The 20605-nt window shown below is 40.5% G+C and overlaps 1 protein-coding gene across 4 annotated transcripts in view; it reads left to right on the top strand.

Annotated features, from left to right (window-relative positions):
- The window catches only part of Nell2 (neural EGFL like 2), a 315760-nt gene that overhangs the window by 108679 nt on the left and 186476 nt on the right, over positions 1-20605 (top strand). For all 4 annotated transcript variants that reach the window (XM_075960452.1, XM_075960454.1, XM_075960451.1 and 1 more), the window contains 2 exons: positions 122-250; positions 1841-1943. In XM_075960452.1, the coding sequence (XP_075816567.1) occupies positions 122-250; positions 1841-1943 (232 nt within the window). The remainder of the gene's footprint in view (positions 1-121; positions 251-1840; positions 1944-20605) is intronic.

Below are 20605 nucleotides of genomic sequence, written 5' to 3'. Positions count from 1 at the left end.
ATAATAATTGATGGTGGGCCCAGCCCATTGCTATTGCTGTTCACTGAACACAGTTCAGTGCTGCTGGATCACCGGGTGTTTCCCAGTGGCTGCAATGGTGAGCCCTGTCTTTGTGCCGTAGCTGTCTCGAGCTGAACAGCGAATGAACAGGCTGGACCAGTGCTATTGTGAGCGGACATGCACCATGAAGGGAACCACCTACCGAGAGTTTGAGTCCTGGACAGATGGCTGTAAGAACTGCACATGCCTGGTATGCCTCCCAATCACATTCACAGGGGACTCAGATGACCCCCCGTCATTAAATATTTATTAAGACAATGTATTCATGAAAATTTCAAGACCTGTTTTCTCTAAATGCAACACTAAAATGCTAGGAAACCTGGTCACTTCTGAAGAACGGTGTGTTACATTATTAAAGACACTCTGTAGCTGTGGCCGTGGTTTGATTATGGTTTGAGGATGCTATGAAGCTTATCTGGCGTACATGAAGTTAGCAATTTAAATTAGGGTAGCAAGGCTAACCCCAAGGGAGCCTTTCCTATAACCCTTAGCATTTCTGGGGAATTCTGCCCCCCATGTTTTTATTAATGAAATATAAAGAAACTGAATTTTATAGAGTATTAAATACTGCATCTAGACTGAATATTATAAATAATATATTTTAAATAGTCTTTAATAGTTGGCTAATGTAGAATACACACTACACAGTTTAAGTAAGTGTGATTTAATTTAATTCTCAGTAAAAAATTATTTTTATTGCATTATTATTTCAAAACTATATTCATGTTTCAAAGAAAGCTTCAAAACTAGTTTGGTTTTAAACTTTTGAGTTCCACATGAACTCATCTGGAAAAATGCTAGATTTCTGTGAAGGAGTCATAGATCTATTTGAGTCAGTGTCTTGAAATGTTTCCTCCTACTCGTCCAGTTGACTCAAAAACAGACTATCATGCACGTAAAGAAGATCTAAAGAGATCTGTATGTTAGTGTGGTTCTCCGTGTGTGTCTGTGTGTGTCTGCGTGTTTATGTGTGTGTGCGTGTGTGTGCATGTGTCTATGTGTGTCTGTGTGTGTCTGTGTATGTGTGTGTGTATCTGTGTGTGTGTGTGTCTGTGTATGTGTGTGTGTGTGTATGAAAGAGAAAGAGACAGAGAGAGTATGCCATTGTGTGGATGTGTGTGTACATGTGTGTACCTCTGTACATATGCACATATGTGTGTACATCTGTGCATGTATGTATGCACACTTGAGAGCATTTGTGTGTGTGTGTGTGTAAACATACATGTGCGCATCTGGGTGGGAGTTTGTCCATGTGTAGTGGGTGTTTATGTGTGCACATATATGCATCTCTTTGTAATATGGTTTTTACTTAAGATTACAATATAATAAAATTATAATACTGTACAATTATAGTGAAACCTTCCCAAGTGGGGCCAGAAATGTAAGTCAACTTGTAAGGTGTGATTTGGTGAGTTTTACACACTGATTCAAACAGTCAGAGCAGCTAGATGGGTGATTGGTTTATAAGAAATCCGGGGATAATGATGTATTCCAGGCTAACCCCTAGCTTGCTAGTTCCCTGTGGGCTTGTGTCCTTCTCTATATCCCTACAGAAGGTGCAGATTTACTTAGTAAAGATCAGTTGATGGGCAAAAATGGGAGCCAATGTCAACCGCCAGAATGCAGCCAGCATTACTGTGAGTCACCAAATCATGGGTATTGCTGAAGAACATGGTGACATTTTATGTGAAGAGCTTGAACTCTATGAAATGCATTTAAAAGCCTTTGAGAAATATTAAATTCCTACATGGAATTTTTTAAAGTGATGTTTGCTTTTCAGAATGGGACCATCCAGTGTGAGACTCTGGTCTGCTCTGCTCCTGACTGTCCTCCTAAATCGGCTCCTGCGTACGTGGATGGCAAGTGCTGTAAGGAATGCAAATGTAAGCAGACCTTTGCTGATCAATACCTTCTTTGAAAAAATACAACTCTGTACGAACAAAACATTTATTCATCTCTTTAAGATGGACAAGTTAAATCACTTCCAGTTATGACATATTTTTCTATTTGGTGATCATTTTTACTTGTTTCTACTCTAGAAGGACATTTTAACTTTTCTTGGAAGACTCTTGCGTATGATGAAAGAAGCAGTAGAGATACACAAAATATATTTTCCAGGGGGCTTTCTGCCGTTTATGTTGCTTAATATAAATTTCTACCAAGTAAATAAAGAAGTGTGTATGCTCACTTTTCCTCGTACCAAGGAAGTCTGCGACTTAGGTTACTTTGGGCAGCAGGTGAATATGGCTTCATTACTCAGGACAGTAGAATCCACTTGCATGGCATCACTCTGTGTTGCATGTGGGGTGGGATGGAGGCTTGACTGTAATAAAAAACAAAAGAACAACAATAACAAAAACACTTGCAAGACCGCGTGAGGACGCTTTGCTTCCTTTTCTTATATTCCATATTTAAGCTCATTTCTGAGGTCTAGAAATGCTTCCAGAATCATTTGTATGCTTAGAAGCATTCTAGGCCATCCACTCAGTCACAGAACTCCATCTACATGACAATTTCTGAAAATACTTCTCTCAAGTCCTCACTAAAAGGAGCACTTTTTGCTATTGTTATTTGTTAGTCCAAAGGAGACACATATATGAACACTGACTTGTTCACTAATGCGTGGATATACAAGCACAAGATTCTGTGAGATTCATAAGGACAGAATGAGGGGAGGAGACAGAGAGACAAAGGGAAAGCAGGGGATAGGGCTTGAGAGAAGGAGCAGCGACTGGCTTAGCTTGGGATTTGTGGGTCCAGATCTTCCTTGCTCTTAGGCAACTGACTCAAGTCTACACCGTGTGTGTATTCTCAATATATCATCATAGAGACATCAGCAAGTTGCTTTAATTTTCTCATGAGATCATTTCAGATGTGCACCCTGGGCTAGCTAAGTATACTCAGAGGAGCCAGGAAGGTTTGGGTACAACATTTGAGCATCTTAATAGAAACAGTGCATGTATACTATTCAAAATAGAAAATAGTTTAGTTCCTGTGTGCTTTACCAAGTGATGTTTCTCATGCCCGCTCACATGTAACTCTGCAGGCTTTCTCTATGCCGAGAATGGTGCCATTCATTTCCTTGACCCTCTTTATTACTGACAGATACTGAGGACATCCCCTCAGTACCAATCAGACATTGCTGCTTATTATTACACCGCAAGATTTGCTGTGATTCTGTTTCTTCCTCTCAAAGGCTACGTAGTGTTTTGGTTTCAGTTTTTCTTGTGAGCAGCACTATGATGTCATCCATACAGAAACTTGAGGCACTTTTGTATGGCTTTGGGCATAGTGGACATTGTGAAGGGTGAGGTTGTTGGATCAAAGCCTGTAATACTTTATAGTTTAAATGGCCAGCTCTTTCCAATTTACGCCACAAAAATATGGACTTGCTTGTTTCCTTCCTTAATGAGGGAGCTCTATAGGAGGCAGTGCTGGAGGCCCAAGGACAACACTTCTTCTGTTCCACTGGGTCTTTGAAAGGGCACTGGTTGGGTTGCTGCACCCCCATGCCTCCTAGTAACTTTACAAGATAATGCTGATTCATGGGAATTCTTCCAATAAAAGGGAACCCACGAAGCCTAAGAATGTTTGCTTTATCTGGTAGAATTATTATTATAATGAATCGCAGTTCTCATATTCAGTAAGCTCTGTTGATGGCGTGTGAATATCCTGAATCCATGCTTTTTGAAATGGAAGTAGTTTTGCAGAAGACAGGGCACAGGATGCTGCCCTTTGATTCAGGGCACTAAGCTGCACCTGCTTAATCACGCTTTATTTTAAAATAAGGGAGAGCACTGAGTTTCCAGCTCTTCAGTCTGAATTGCAATTTCTCTTCATTATTAAAATCCTTGAATAAATGTATTTTGTGGGTTTTATTATTTTTCACACCCCATTACATTTTCTCAAAAGAGTTTCTCTGTCCGTGTAATGACATTGCTTAAATGGGCTAAAACTCTCCAGAAGAAAGCTTTATGTAAATGTCTATAATAATAATTAAATCAAACTGTCTAGTGTGGTACTAAAGGAAAAAAATGGGATTATTATTTTTAGGTGATCTCAGAGAGCTAGTCTTCTCAGTAGCGTGATACTCTGAAACAAGCGAGAGGATTTCCCATTCGTCCCAAACTAAAGAGCAATAATCTAGACATCATTCATAGCAAATGCAATTTAAGATGAAGAAAAACACTTAAGCAGAAAATGCAGTTTCTTATCTGCAGTGTTGGGAGGTAATTGTTTTAAAAATGAGCTTATTTTATTCTCAATAGAGATTGTACAAAATGCCATTTTGAAATCAGAATAGGGGAAAATAAGATATATGCAATTTTAAGCATCTTGGATAATCATGTGCAAAGCAGTAAGTTAGGATTGCATAATGAAGGCCAATGGACACCAGAGTGCACACTGGAGCCTGAAGCCACAGCGCCTCCGTCCCTGGTGCACGGAACTCTCCATGCATGTCTCATGTACATATGAGGCTCTGTGTTTCTGTACATGTTTACAGACTTTAACAGTTACAGATCAAGAAGTAAATGACTCTGGCCTAAGGGTGGGGCAGGAAGTAATTCTCTTTTTCCCATTTAGACATGGTTCCTTCCAAAGGAGTAAAGTTTAAGAGCGTCTTCTTTGATGCCAAAACAAACCCCAAAAAACAAAAACAAAAACCAAAAAAACTGGCTTCAAGTTAAAAAATATTTTCACAGTAAAATATAGGCAAAGAAATTTCTTTTAAAAATTGTTGCTGGGCTTGATGTTGCTAAGAATGGAGCTGCATCCACTTTGGATGCAGATAGCAAACTACTTGTTGAGCAGAATGGCAGATGTAGCCCCATCCCGAGCCCTGCTGAGTCTCCACCCACATAGTACACAGGTTATTTAAGGATTTGTTTCTGAATGACAATTCCATACCCCATTACTGACCTACTGTTTTTATTAGAAACCAGGATACAGGTTCTCTGGATAAAAGGTATAGAACAATGGTAGTTTGTTGAGGTCTGAGGCCCAGACCTTGGGATGTGAGGTTGTTTTATACTTCTGTTACATCCTATAGATTAAGTAACTTCTTTATCCCGTGCTAGCCCTCATTTATAAATCTTCTTTTGGTTTGGAAACTGGTGTCTTTCAGATACTGCAATGAATTTAGTAACTCAGGAAAGATGATTTAAGCCCATAGATGATAACAGATCATACACAGCTAAACTGCTTAAAACTGTTATTCTTTCTTTTTGTTCATTATATGTGCGTTTTACATCTTGTATCTTGGTCCTATTAATTTCCCTATCCTTCCACATCCACCCTCTGCCTCTCCCCACCAAAATCAAACAAAGTTTAAGAGAAAAAGGAAAAAGGGGGAGAATTTAAAATCTTGTCATGGGCCGGGCGATGGTGGCGCACGCCTTTAATCCCAGCACTCGGGAGGCAGAGGTAGGCGGATCTCTGTGAGTTCGAGACCAGCCTGGTCTACAGAGCTAGTTCCAGGACAGGCTCCAAAGCCACAGAGAAACCCTGTCTCGAAAAACCAAAAAAAAAAAAAAAAAAAAAAAAGAAAATCTTGTCATGGAAGCTGCAGTGTGATACGATAAACCCCCCTGTCCATGTATCTTTACTTGCAAGTGTTCATTGCAAAAAGTCATTGGTCTGGTTCGAGGTGTCTGGTTTCTACTACACGATCGATGTTGGGCCCTTACTAGGACTCTTCTTGAATATCCTGTTGTTGTCCTGTGTTGTGGAGATCCTGCAACTTTGGGTCTGCAGGTCGGGCCCTTTACATGCTCCAGCAGATCACAGATGGGGCAGATGTTGGAGCAGGCCAAGTCAGAAGTTTGGTTCTGGGTCTGGGCAGCTGTGGGGTTGGTCACCAGCCAGTTCTCCCCGTCCTCACCACCAGGGTGACTTTTCCAGCATTGCCCCAGCTAATGCACCTCTTGCAGCAGCTGTTGCCAGGTGACATCAATAGTTTGTGGCATTGCCAATTTTGCAGAGACCTTAGCTTTTGTCAGAGAAGTTGTCAGGTCTGTACAGAGGAGCCCAGCACTAACCTCACTGCTTCTCAAATTTTAATAAGAATACAAACTAGTTTGGGATCTCATTAACAAAAAATTCTTGTGATTCAGTGTGGGATGAGACCTGGGCATGTCCGTGGCCAACAAACTTTCAGGTGATCCCAACACTGCTTTGATTAGCAAGGAGCTAGCTAGTGGGTGTTCGATTTTCTACACTTAGTTAGCATATTGCACGTGCTAACACAAGGTCCTAGCATTTCTGATTGTTATCTCACTGCATGTCCCCCGCACCCATACTTTAAGTCTCAAGTGTGCATTAAGGACTCCGAATATATGACTTAGGACTTGTTTTAAGCTGATATATGAAACATGGTTCTGAGTATGAGAACTGAGTATAAGTCATCCCCTGCAGTGCATAATGGCTCCCAGTTGCTGGAGATCAGAGTGGACGCTCACTCGCTCACCCACTTAAAAAAGCAACAGCAGCATTTGACCCTTCCTTCCTTCCTTCCTTCCTTCCTTCCTTCCTTCCTTCCTTCCTCCTTCCTTCCTCCTTCCTTCCTTCCTTCCTTCCTTCCTTCCTTTCTATGTAATCACTGCTCTGATGCATAAAATATTTTATTACTGAAATACAAAGTCAGCATAAACAGAGAGCTGAGTTTGTGATTCTCTGAAGATGGAAAAAGTCCTATGATAGGCGGGACCTTGGGGAAGTGGTGAGGTATACAAGTTCATCAAGGTAACCCCCCATGACTGAACTCCGATGGCTTTATAAGATGTTGGGCCAGAGGTTGCACCTATGTGCTCCCCGACTTTTGTCATGGGATGCCCTATAACACCTTAAGACTTCTCTACAAAGAGGGCTTGTCCTGTTCAACTCTCAATTTTGGGTTTGTGGACCATGAACTACAAAAGAATCTCTTATCTTTGCAATGTACCCATGTGTCCCTGTGTTATTAGCCACATAACTGGAAAGGTGAGTGTGGTGGGGATGTTGCTAAGAAACTACTTGAGTATGTGTGCACAGATTCAGAACTGACATACATGAAAAGTTGAGAATGTTTGGAGAGGTCCAGAATACCCCAGGATGGTCCAGTAAGGACACAAAAGACAGGAACCCGTGGGCACATGTCACAGACATGTGATGTAAGGCATAAGATGGAGACACTTATCACACTGGCTTTTTCTTGCCACAAGATAACCTGAACAGCTTCAGGACCTTTGCTAGTAAGAAGGTCATCACCAGATTTGAACCCTTGACTCTGTTGCTCTGAGTCAAAGTAAACCTTTTTTCATTAATACTTACCTAGTCTGTGGTATTGTATGACAGTGGATAATACAAGTGATTATTCACGAAATATAACTGTTTGAATAGCCATGTCCATTATATATATGTGTGTGTATTATGCATAATATTTCCATATGAAGTAAAGAAGGATGGAATTTTCATCAACTATTTATTATTAAAATGATTAATTATTACAGCAAGTATAAATTTGACTACTTTGTAGTTCCTCACCTTATATAGAACAAAGCCAGTTATGCTAGTTCAGAAAAGTAAATTCTAGAGGATAATGTTTGGTTATATTTTTGTTTGTTATAATAAAGAAAAGACAAGGAAAAAACACTAAGATAAAAACTTAAAATTTTAAGAGTGGAAACCTCTGATTTGGCCGATTCTGGTCACAGCTTAGGAGGTTTCCCTCAAGCCCTCGCGGATAACCCTTACTCTATTTCAGATTTCTCATTAGTCTCTGTGTGTGTGCGCGCGCGCGTGTGTGTGTGTGTATTTAAATATGTGTTTATGCTTATTCTGTGTGTGGGCGTTTTGCCTGCATGTGTATGTGTGCCATATGCATGTTTGGTCAAAAAGGGGGTGTCAGTTTCCCTAGAACTGAGGTTACAGGCAGTTCTGAGACATCATGTGGGTGCCAGAAACTGTCCCTGCAGGAACACACGATACTCTTAACCTCTGATCCATAGCTTTGGCCCCATTCCTAGGTCTTGAACAATAGTTTCTTTATTACGCAGGATTTCTTTCTAAACTCTTGTGGAATACTCTACATCTCTTCTTTCTCTCAGATCTTTTGTGCTCTGCTACTCTCACGCAGAATATATGGTAATAGCTTCCACTGGGTGGGTCTGCTGAGGTGAAGAGCACTGGCTCATGGGTAAATGAAACTTTCTCATCCAGATGGTAACAGCCAGGACCCACAGACGTGACGTCTGCTTTCTTTACTGCATGTTTTAAAATAATAAAATTATTTCAATGAAAAGCACAAGAAGACTTAGGAATCAACTTAAATTCCTTTTCTCTTCTCTGAAAATTCTCGAATCTATACTTTTAAATAATATTCCTTGCCACTTATGCTTTTAGGATTATTTCAAAGATGTTGATTGTGGAAATGTTAGGTAACACACAGAAATATATTGTACCCAGTGAGACAGAGGGCCTCGAGTAGTTCTTCTTTTTTCCTAGTCTATTCAAGCCTACTGAGCTGGCTTCTGGCTTTTAAAGTTTATTGTATAATCATTGGTGAGAAAACGTAAGCCGTGAGCCTTTTGGGGGTCTGAATTGTCATTGTTAGATCTGGAGGCTAATCACTATGCTTGGGAGAAGAGAAACGCAATGGATAACACATTCTTTTCACACGACCTCATGGATAAACATGCTTTTGAACTGATAAAAGAGTGAACCTTCCCGATTAAAAAAAAAGAGAGAGAGCATTTCACAGCCACAGCCACACTGCGAATTATCCACTCATGTCTGTGCCTGTGGTCTCCCTTCAGCCTTTCTCAGGCCCTGAATCTCAACAAAGGTCGCTTGATTTGTTAGTTGGGAAGGAGAGAGGTTGCCGACTCTCACAGAACAAGATGGACTTTGTGCTTGTGCACTGATTTATTTAGCGTGTTGATGCCTTCAGACCACAGCCCCTAAACACCGAGGGAGATGTACAGGACCCCATGCACAGAACATGAAGTGGGTTGTAGGGATTGTGTTAATGGTCTTGAGTAAGTTTTCAGTTTGGGAACTTCCAAAGTTAGAATCGTCCTAGAAATAGCAATATGGCGTGCAAACAGAAACATGGAGAATCTTAGTATTTAGTCACATAGAAATTTGCTTTCCTTGTAGATAAAATTAAAATCAGGTACTTCTTATGAATTTAACTTTTGTAAGCACTGGTATTATAGTGGTGAAGAAGGTCCGATTTCTCTCTGTCCTCCCAGACCTGATAATCACAGGAATTTGGAGGGAACAAGGGTTCAATGCAATACTGCAGGGCTACGGTATTTTTAAAACAACCAGAGTGGATGAACTTCTGTAGACGGAAGCTTCTGTCCTGCCTGGTCCCACAGACGTTCAGTCCCAAAGAAACACACAGAGGTCGTGTGGGGCTGTTTCACTCTCAGATTTTCAGTCGTTTTATTTATTGAAATACAAATGAAATACCACTCCAAAATTCCATCGTACAGTGGTTACAGTATCCGCAAGAAAACGGTGTTCAAGTTGAGATCAAAGGGACAAATGGCATCTAAGTAAGGAAAGGGGAAGGGAAAAACTTTTAGACCAACAAAGTTGAAAACCCAGACTTTGTAAAGAGGAGTTGTGACTTCACCCATGGCTGGGCTGCATGGGTGCAGGGTCACGGGAGAGAAAAGGGCGGGTTCTGAGAGGAGCTGAAGATAGCGGATCAGGTAGAAGTGCTAGCAAGTGGGTAGACATGATACAGGTTAGAGACACAGGCAATAGGATGTTCTAATGATTCGACACAGCTGTAAAGTGAAAAACTGAAAGATGATTCCAAGGTTCTCAATCAAGGAAGTAGACAGAGCTAGCCATCCCAGGAGATGAGGAAGGTTTGATGATTGATTAGATTTGGGAGAGTAGTAAGGACTAAGAGTTCATTGTATAATTTTCAAATAATTTTTATTTTATATTTATAATGTTTTGCCACATGTACATCTGGAGTTACAGGTGGTTGTGAGCCACTATGAGAGTGGTGGGAATCGAACTTGTGTTTTCTAGAAGAGCAGCCAGTGCTTTTATCTGCTGAGTCATCCCTCTTTTTGTGTATATGTATGAGTATGTGTGTTTACAGATGTGTGACAATGACGTTGTTTCTGAAATCAGTGGAATTTTCTTGGCCAAGATGGGTATGACCCAGGGTCTTCGTGTGTCAAAGACTCAAAGTCACCCCAAACGCACCTGAGATGGTTGCTTTTGAATTCCTTGTCCCATCAAAGTGAAGATTTAGTACTCAGGAGGGGGTTTAGGCAAAATAGAACCAGGACTTTATAAAGAGAAACTTAGGAAAAGTGAGGAAACCTTCTGAGAGTGGAAAAAAGGATGAAAATCATTTTTATGATTGTTGGGGGTCTTCTAATAGTCTTTACAGCAGAAAAAAAAGACAGGTAATTTTATGAGATTGGTTGGTTCTCTCTGCTGTTACGGGCTGAGCCAATGGAGGGTCCATGTTATATTACATGCATGTTCCACTGGCCAACAACAGAGTTGATTATTAACTGCTTACATGCCGCTTGCTCAGGTGGGGGTGGTTACAGACCCACTTTGCTGATCTCTGATTTACGCCTTGTTGACTGACAGTTTTTAGGATAGCTAACCTCAGCCGATATTGCTACTGTCAGCATTTTAAACTGGCTGTTATTAAACTGCAATTTCTTCATTTTCACAGCTACACGACCAGCTTGTAGTTTTAGCACAGTGGGGAGCCAGTGTTACAAATAGTAGGACAGAGCTGCAGTCTGTCCTGGTTACCTCATGCTTAACTCCTTCTGTATGGAACTGTCTGGAGTGTTCTCTCTGGGGATGGGGGAAGAAGCATCTTTCTAGGAGCCATCCTTATTTGCCCTCTAGTCTGTTACAGTGAACTGCTTTAGAGGTAAGAGGAGGTAAGGTGTCATCAATGTGCAGACTCCAGGGAACAGCTTTTCTGAGACATACTCCAGCATAGGTTGAAGCAGAAGCTTGCAGACACCAGATTCCCCAATGACTACCAGGGATACATGACACTAATGACCACAGAAAATAGTGTATGTGAAATCTGGCTGTCACAGATTTTAAATAGAACATGTTTTGTTTGTCTTTCTGAGAACGAGGAGTAGTGTTTTCCTGTCTCACATAAGGATGGAATATGGAAATACATAATCTAAATGAGATGGTTTTGGGAAAAGGTGCATTATCTTCTTTAGAAAAAAAACCCAAGTTGATTATTTTTCTTTTCTGTTTATAATTGTTGTACCAGGGCTGAACCAGGAGCCCTGCAAATGGGAAGCTAGGGCTCTCCCACTGAGCTCCGTACTAAGTATCTCTTCACTAGTTTTGAGAGAAGGTCTTACTAAATCACTTCTGCTGACTTTGAACTCACTTTGTGGTCCAGGCAGGAGTTGAATTTGTGATCCTCTTGCCTCAGCCTTCACCAGACAAGTCAAAAATCCAAGTTTTAATCCAGAATTGAGGGTACAATTTCTGAATTGCTAAATTCTGGATGTTGTTTCTGGAAAGCGCATGAGACAGACGACTGTAAACTCCTTATCTCTTGGCGCCCATGCTTAGCCTTCTCTGGATAACCTCAACCACAGTTCCGTAGGATGGAGCACCAGGCCACATCCACTTGGGCAACTCTTTTCTTCTTTGTTAGTTTTTTTAAATCTTTTTTGACCAATGTTTGTTTTTACATTGTAATTTGCTTATGAATCTGTAGGTAGTGAGTAATCCAGTTCAGTTGGTTGGGTAATCATGATTTTATTTCTTCAGGCTGAGGGAGAAAATACAAATAAGTAAAATTAGACATTAAAAAGTAAAGAAGGTTAGTATAAACTCCACTGAAATATGAAGTCTCATTAGGGAGGACACTGGACACTTGCATTCTGAAAACTTATGCATTTATAACCATCAAGCCATCTTCTCAGGTTTGTCCCTTCCTGTGCTAAAAAAGAATATTAAGATTCTTAGTTTACTGTGTGATAAGTCTTCCTTTAAATATATTATATAATGCTGGCTTGACTTGGGGGTGCTTGGAAAGTCATTTTTTAATGCTAAAAGGGAGCTTTACTGGCAATGGCATTTTTAGATGACAATTATTGACGTTTAGGGTTTCACTATATCCTCCCATGCTTTTTTGGCTTTGACGGTGTTAATGAGAGATTTCGTGTTATTCTGATCCCTTCCAGATCCCTTTGTGTTGTTTCTTTGCTTTGCATTTTTTGATGTTTTAATAATATGTTATGTGGAGTTCTCTCTGGTCAAGGCTATTCAGAGTTCTTTTTGCTGCCTGTGTTTATTTTGCAGACTTGGGAACATCTCTGCCCTAATTTTCCTGAATACATTCTCCGTGTTTTTAGTGTTCTCCCATTTCTTTCTGCCCTGTGAATTGTAAATTTGGTTTACTAATCATATATGTGCCTCTTGTACATAGTGGCTATGTTTTGTTACTGTAATATGTCTTATTAATATTCAAATACAGCATTTCCTCTACCTTGCTTTCGATCACTCATGCTCTTTCTTCTACTTGGTCAAATCTTTTGGAGATGCTTCCTGTTCTTTTTTGTCACTGTTTACATTGAGTTTCTCATTTCCAATATTTCTATATTTTTTCAGAGTCTCAATTTCCTTGCTGAATTTATCTTCTATGTTGTGACTTTTAATACTTATTTCTGTTTTTTTCATCCTTTTTGCTGACTGTTTCATTTATGATGTTTGCTTTCCTCTCTAGGGTCTTGATGGAATTCTGTTTGGACCCTTTTTCAGCTTGCTCATCATTTTTACTGGAAATCTTTTAAATTTTTTACCTATCATTTTCCCTGTTTACGTACCTCTGAGCTAGTTAGCTGGAGAAGTAGGATCTTTTGATGCTTTTCCTGTTATAGTATCTTCAAGCTTATTAGCTAAGTAATTGGGATCTTTTGACATTTTCCTTGCTTCTACAGCTTTGAGCTTATTAGCCAGGGAATAGGAATCTTTTGGAACAGTCCTAGAGGCTTCACTTTTTCCTGTCTCAATATCTTTGAGCTCATTATTTGGGGAATTGGGGTCTTCTGGGACAGTCATGAATATTTGCTTATTCCGTCTCCATGTTGCAATTTATACGTCTGTTGGTTTGAATATCAGTTATGCAATTGACAAGGGCGTTTTAGTGAGAAGCCCATCTTTGAATGCTGAAATGACACTAACACTTAGAGGGAGAAATCTGGCTGCTATAGAAACAACATCAAACCATACAAGATGTACATATACACTTAGTTTATAACAGCCACCACTGACTATGGAAGCTAAAACAGCAGAATTCCTGTAGGATGTGCTATGAAGCTAAGTGTTATTTAGGGTAAGTATGGAAGTAGTAAATGAGGGAGAGAAAGGAAGCAGACAGAGGAAAAATGAGAATCATGGAAAATGAAAGGAGAAAGAGTAGAGAAGAGTGTGGTGGATCAACCTACCCCTGGATCCAGCAATACCACTCTTGGGAATATACCCAAGAGAGGCCCTATCATACAACAAAAGTATATGCTCAACTATGTTCATAGCAGCATTGTTTGTAATAGCCAGAACCTGGAAACAATCTAGATGCCCTTCAACGGAAGAATGGATGAAGAAAGTATGGAATATATACATATTAGAGTATTACTCAGCAGTAAAAAACAAGGACTTCTTGAATTTTGCATGCAAATGGATGGAAATAGAAAACACTATCCTGAGTGAGGTAAGCCAGACCCAAAAAGAGGAACATGGGATGTACTCACTCATATTTGGTTTCTAGCCATAAATAAAGGACATTGAGCTTATAATTCATGTTCCTAGAGAAGCTAAATAAGAAGGTGAATCCAAAGACAAACACATAGGCATCCTCCTGAATATTAACCTTCATCAGGCGATGAAAGGAGACAGAGACAGAGACCCACATTGGAGCACCGGACAGAAATCTCAGGGTCCAAATAAGGAGCAGAAAGAGACGGAGCATGAGCAAGGAACTCAGGACCGCGAGGGGTGCACCCATACACTGAGACAATGGGGATGTTCTACCGGGAGCTCACCAAGGCCAGCTGGCCTGGGTCTGAAAAAGCATGGGATAAATTTGTACTAGCTGAACATAGCGGACAATGAGGAAGAATGGGAACTCAAGAACAATCACAGTGGGTTTTTGATCCTACTGCACGTACTGGCTTTGGGGGAGCCTAGGCAGTTTGGATGCTCACCTTATGAGACCTGGATAGAGGTGGGCGGTCCTTGGGCTTCCCGCAGGTCAGGGAACCCTGATTGCTCTTCGAGCAGATGAGGGAGGGTGACTTGATCGGGGTAGGGGGAAGGAAATGGGAGGCAGTGGCGGGGAGGAGGCAGAAATCCTTAATAAATAAATAAATTTAAAAAAATAGAATATATTTTAAAAGCCATTAAGTTAAAAACAAAATACAGCTAAATTAAAGAGGGGAGTGTAACTGGAGGTTTCCACCCATCCATCCATCCGTCCATCCATCCAGTTCCTGAATATCTACTCTGCGGCTTAGTATTAATTACAAACTGTTTGGCAGATGGCTCAGGCTCATTACTAACTAGCTTTTACATCTTAAATTGATGTATTTCTATTAATCGATGTATTGCCACATGGCCATGGTGTTGCCTCACATCTTGTCTCTCTAGCATCTCTCAGACTCTGCCTTCTTTTTCCCTTTATCTTTGCTTGGATTCCCCACCTGCCTCTATTCTGCCTGGCCAAATCAACTTTTTTATTAACCAATGGTAATAAACATATTCAAATCAAACAGAAAGGTATCCCACATCAGAGGAGGAGAGAAAAATGGAAACAGATCACTCCCGGGTGAGGTGGGTGGAAGGGAAGAAAAAAAGTACTTTGGAAAAGTGGAAAATTTTTGGCCCAAATGGGAAAATTCATAAACAATATTAGAAGAATATACAGTGGGGAATAGCAAGTGCAAACCTAAAATTAAAAAACTACAGTATTGTGAAAATGTTGCTAAATGTGACAGAAAAATGCAGCTACATGGAAGGGGACAAAGAAACTCCTGAGCACTGTCTTCAGCAGGCTTCAGCCGCTGGTGACTAGTAGCTATCTCTGGGAGTATGGGGGGTTGAACTGTGGACTCCCATCTTTCCTTAGTTGCTGAATCCACCCGAGCTGTCTTGACAGGGGCTGTTTTCTTTCTTGTGTATCTGAGGTCTCAGCTTTAGATTCTGCTAAGGGTTTGCAGATTTGCTCAAGCTCTGATCTTTGCATCCTCACCTCTTGGCTTGGCTGCTTTAGCCTAGGTAGTTTGAGCATCATTAACAACCACAGCACTGGGATCTATACAGGTTTGGGGTCTTCCTTCCTACTCTCAAGGCTTCTGGAGTTTTAATCATCCTTCTGGAGAGATGATAAACTTCCTTAGAATTTTAGAGGTCTCAAGCTCTGTAGCAGTGAGATGGCTCCAGAATTTGATTTATCTGTTGGCCTCAGGTTCAGAGCTATCAAACCCCAGGACCATCCCCAGTTGATAAAATAGTTTCTTGACCAATATCTGCTGGGCTGTCTTTATTTATATTCTTCTCAGCCTAAGCTCACTTGCTACTTCTTCAGCCTGTCAGAGACTGGAACTCCTGTTTGTCATACTTGCATTTCTGAGTATTTTCTTACCCAGCAGATATAGCAAGCCAAACGTGGGCTCTTAGGCCTGAAAACATCCTGTAATCTTAGGCTCCTGGGTTGCTTAGGTTTTAACAATAAAGTCTCTGTCCAGTGGCACCCACCACTACCCTCATATCCCACAGCATGTCAGGATAAAACTTCTATTGCAGGAATCACCATCTCAGCAAATGCACCATTGAGTTTGAGGCAGTGAGGGCTGTGAACATGTCCTGAAGGGTGGCCTGACTTTCATCTGGTTGACCTTTGAGAAGCCATTCTTGTGTCCCTTCCTCTTACATGTAGCTACATGGATGGCACAAGCTGTGTAGATATGGGGCATATTCCCCATTGCCCCAGTGGTTCTGTTTCTGATTTTATTTTCAGTTTTTTTCAACTTCTTTTGTGGATTCCTGAAACTTTCCATTTGTTTCTCTCTTTGGGACAAAGTGTTTTTTTTTTCTCTTCTACTTTTCAGAAATATATTCTAGTTTAGCATTTTCCCTGGAAGTGTGGAATTTTTGATGAAGGGAATAAGAGTAGATAATATTTAAATATTAATAGATATCTAGCCCCCTCCCCTGATCAGCCCGAAGAGCAATCAGGGTTCCCTGCCCTGTGGGAAGTCCAAGGACCTCCCACCTCCATCCAGGTCTAGTAAGGTGAGCATCCAAACTGCCTAGGCTCCCACAAAGCCAGTACATGCAGTAGGATCAAAAACCCATTGCCATTGTTCTTGTGTTCTCAGTAGTCTTCATTGTCCTCTATGTTCAGCGAGTCCGGTTTTATCCCATGCTTTTTCAGACCCAGTCCAGCTGGCCTTGGTGAGTTCCCGATAGAACAGGAAATGGGAGGCGGTGGCAGGGAGGAGGCAGAAATCTTTAATAAATAAATAAATAAATAAATAAATAAATAAATAATAAAAGAAAGCACTGGGCAGGTGTTCTATAATTTCCACATAAAAAAACAAAACCCTTTTGTTGGCCAGAGAAAAGGAAGAGGGGTTAAAAAATGCATAGCAAAAAGGAGCAAGCATTTTTAAATTTTATTATAGACAAAGGGTTAATGAGTCTGATATATAAATAGCTTCTACAAATAAAGAAGAGGGCAAACATTAAAAGAACAGAATGAGCCAAAGAAATGAAGAAATAACAAAGAGGAAATGCCAACGGTCTTTAATCATATAAAACATGCTCAGAAAATAGCCCATGGAAAAATTTTAAAACTGAAGCATTTTTGTCTTTGAGAATGTGAATAAAAATAAATATTTTGGTGTTATAATAAAAAAAATCATGCACAAAAAATACATATCTAGCAGTATTGAAGTGTGTGAGAGAGTCTGAGGATAAGGTGGGCATTAACTGATGTATAAGCTGTGCTCAGAGAATGGAGTTCCTAGCACAAATGAAAGTTTTACCTTTGCCAGGAGAGGTAACTCCCATTCGACAACATGAATGGAGCAGTGGGTAGACACAGGTGGAACAAATGTATAGATGGATGGAGAGCATTCTGAAGTGTTTACATGTATATGACAGCTTGTTGTCTGTGATGACTGAAGAATTCCACCAGAGAGGAAGCACGGTCAGAGGAGAGCAGAGACGAACTGAAAACAACTTACGGAATACAGTTAGGATCTTAAAGACTCGTGTAAGATTGATAGTCAGAACCTGTATTAATTATCAATCTGATTTTACATTTTTCTGCTAACTTTTTGATGAGCTGAAGTTAGATGATAATGTAGATTAACTTACCTTTGATTGGAGTTTTGCTTATGATATTTGGGGAAAAACAATCAAACTTAGAGATTTATAGAAAGTAAAATTGGATAGAGAAGATGAGGATGGTCCTCTTCAACGGAAATCAAACTCATCTTGGAGTGGGGAACACTTGAAATGGACAGGCAGATGTCAGCAAGTGGCATTGGAGAGTGGGATGGGCCTTTAGAGGAAGGAGGGTCTGTGTTCAGTGGGGAGAGGTACAGATTGTTTCCCTATATTAAATGTTGGTGCTGAAGGGGACTTGAGTCCAGATGTCAGCATAGGTAGGATAGTCACATGGATGTCAGAATTCCCGCTTGCTGCAGACAGAGGGATGCAGAGAGAACTGTAATCCAGATTTCACAATCAACAGTGAACAAGAAGGCAGAGTCTTTGAGGATGTAGGAATGTTGATGGCAGACACCTAGAGGAGTAGATATGTGGGGACAGAAAGCGACACCAAGGATATCTGCTAATGCTGAAGTACTGAGTGTCTGCTTTTTGTTGTACATAAGGGATCATTCATAGTTCCTGAACATACAGAAACTATCTTGGAGATTCATAGGGCATGGACATCTTGTGGGAAAAATAGAATTTGATGAAATGCCAAGAGGTTGAAGCTATAGACAGACATAGCTGGGATTGCAAACGACTAATAGGCTGGACAGTGAGGGAGAGACTAATGGGAATAGATAAGGATGTAGAAGAAGGGTCAAAGTCAACTAGAAAGATTGTTATTAAAAACAAATTATCAATAGGTTTCTCTGAAATCATTTGTAAAGGAGGCCAAAAAGAGAGTTGGCTCACTTTCTTTTAAATTGCTGATTAGAGTATTGCCAAGATCAAACCATGGGTTTGCTGGCTGTATACTTACTTTTTGTTCTAGCTGTTGCTTAGGAGAACAGGATTTTTTTAAACCATGTGTCTCAGTAGGTTGTGATTTGTATAAAAGAAAGCTACTGATTTTGCTAGTGGTGGTATGGCTTAGTCATTATTTTAAATGGCTACTCCCAGGTTCTCTTCCCCCAGGCACCCATTCAGCTCAAGTGAGAGCCATTCGTCCATTTCTATTTTACCTCTAACATATTAGAAACTATGGTGACTCTGGGAAAGCTTGTTTCACTGGGTCTCTTTGACTATGTTATGCATATGGATAGTTTTATCCGCAGAATCTCTGCATTCATCTGTGTTAAAACTAATGGAACTCAACCCAGGTTGGAGGCCATGAAAATGGAACAAAAGAAAATGTGTTGGCTGTGTTACCACTGTCTGGAAGAGAGAGATGATTCCCACATTTCCATCTAGGTCTTATAAGGACATCTCTGGGTTCTCACCTTTGTATTCGTCTAGGGTTCTCGAGATGAACAAAGCCAATGGAATGAATAATGTTCAAAGGAGATTAGGATGGCTGCCATGATGAGTGTGGGTAGTCCAACCATGACTGTCTCACACTGGAGAGGCTCAGGACCCAGTAGTCTGGTGCTGAGGTCTTCAGTCTGCTCCATGTTAGAAACCTAAAGCTGGTATCAGTGAAAGAATGTGGCAGCAATAGCAACAGGGTGGATGAACAGCTGTCAAGAGTGGAGGCAAGCAGAAGAAACAGCTTCCTTGATGCCGCCTGCACTGAGGATACATCCTTCCACTTCAAATAACTTCAAACGATCAAGAAAATCCCTCCCAGGCTTGGCTCCGAGCAACTTGGCTTTCAGTTGATTCCAGATCTAGTCAAGTTGACAGTCAAGATTAGCATCAGAAACCGTTAAAGGTAGGGTTGTTTCCTTATGATCATTGAAAGGGTACTAACTAGGTCAAAGACTTATTGATACAGACCTCAAGCTTGTATTCAGTTGTGCCATCTGGGCATGAATACTCCTTCCCCAAGATTGGATACCATCATTTACAGTTTTGCGATTAAATTTGTAAGAGGAAATAATAATCTTTATAAATATCTCAAACTACTCTCATTAACTTAGAAGTCCAACTAGTCTCTTGGTTTTTCTCCTGGTTTCTTGGTATGTTAACAAACATTTGAATTTACCTTTCCATATGGTGTGGGCTTCAGAAACCACCCCTGCCTAGAGAGGAACAAATTTTGTCACTAGGCAAACTGTGTTTTGAGAGAGATAATTGTAACCTACGAATTTCATATGAAGGAAGAGAATGAAGCCAAACTATATTACTTAGGAACTTTTGTTCAATAGGAATAAATTTAACAAGAATATCCATTAGGAATAAGTTGGTTAGGTGACAAACTTCTCACCATAATATTTGAAATCCTGAACCAGGGATGGGAAGCTTTTGTGGTGCTAGTTTGTATTTATGGAGCCCTCTCTAAGTACCAGCCCTTGGTGAACCATTTAAAATACTACAGATTAAATGGTATCAGAGACATAGAGATAGATGATAGATAATAGGTAGGTAGGTAGGTAGGTAGGTAGGTAGGTAGATAGGTAGGTAGATAGATAGATAGATAGATAGATAGATAGATAGATAGATAGATATTCCTTTATGATGTGTCCAAAGTCGTTCTATATAGTGGGCATTATCATTCTCCAAGGAGAAAGAGTGTGAAAGGGTTATGTCAAGGAAAGTAGGCAAGCTCTGCCACGTCCTGGGCTACCATCTTAGTGCATGCCAGCAGCTTTACCAACTGTCCCCTAGAAACACTGTATATTTCACCAGATCCATTTTTTATGTGTTTCTGTCATTTGAAACACACTAGCATCATTATGAATGGCACAGGAAAGGACAGAGATAGAAAAGGTTAGAGTTCAGTCAGGCGTTCATCTTTCCATCCACCCTCCAAGCAGTAGAGTGACTTCACTGTCCAAGCAGCAGTCAAAGGCAGGACAGAGGAAGTAGGGCATGAAAAAGAATTCCAGAAGTCTCTGACTTGAGGAGAGTTTTCTGTCTGCATGGAGGAGAAAAATGAACACTAAATAAATCATATTGATTCAAAGTTTCAGGTACCATGAAGAGAAACAAACAGGATTAGGGTATGGAGGTCGGATATGAACTGAAATATGAATTAATTGAAGGAGCCTCTTTGGGGGACATTAGTGCAAAGACCTTAGGGATGTGCTCTTGATTTGAGGTCAGCAAGTCGGAAGTCTGAAGGGCACAATGAGCGGTGGTGTGGGAAAGTTATGAG

The sequence above is a fragment of the Microtus pennsylvanicus genome, chromosome 2 (genome assembly GCF_037038515.1).
Source record: "Microtus pennsylvanicus isolate mMicPen1 chromosome 2, mMicPen1.hap1, whole genome shotgun sequence".
In the NCBI taxonomy this organism is placed as follows: Eukaryota; Metazoa; Chordata; class Mammalia; order Rodentia; family Cricetidae; genus Microtus; species Microtus pennsylvanicus.
Note: the sequence above shows the minus strand (reverse complement) of the source record. Positions and strands in the feature narration are given on the sequence as shown.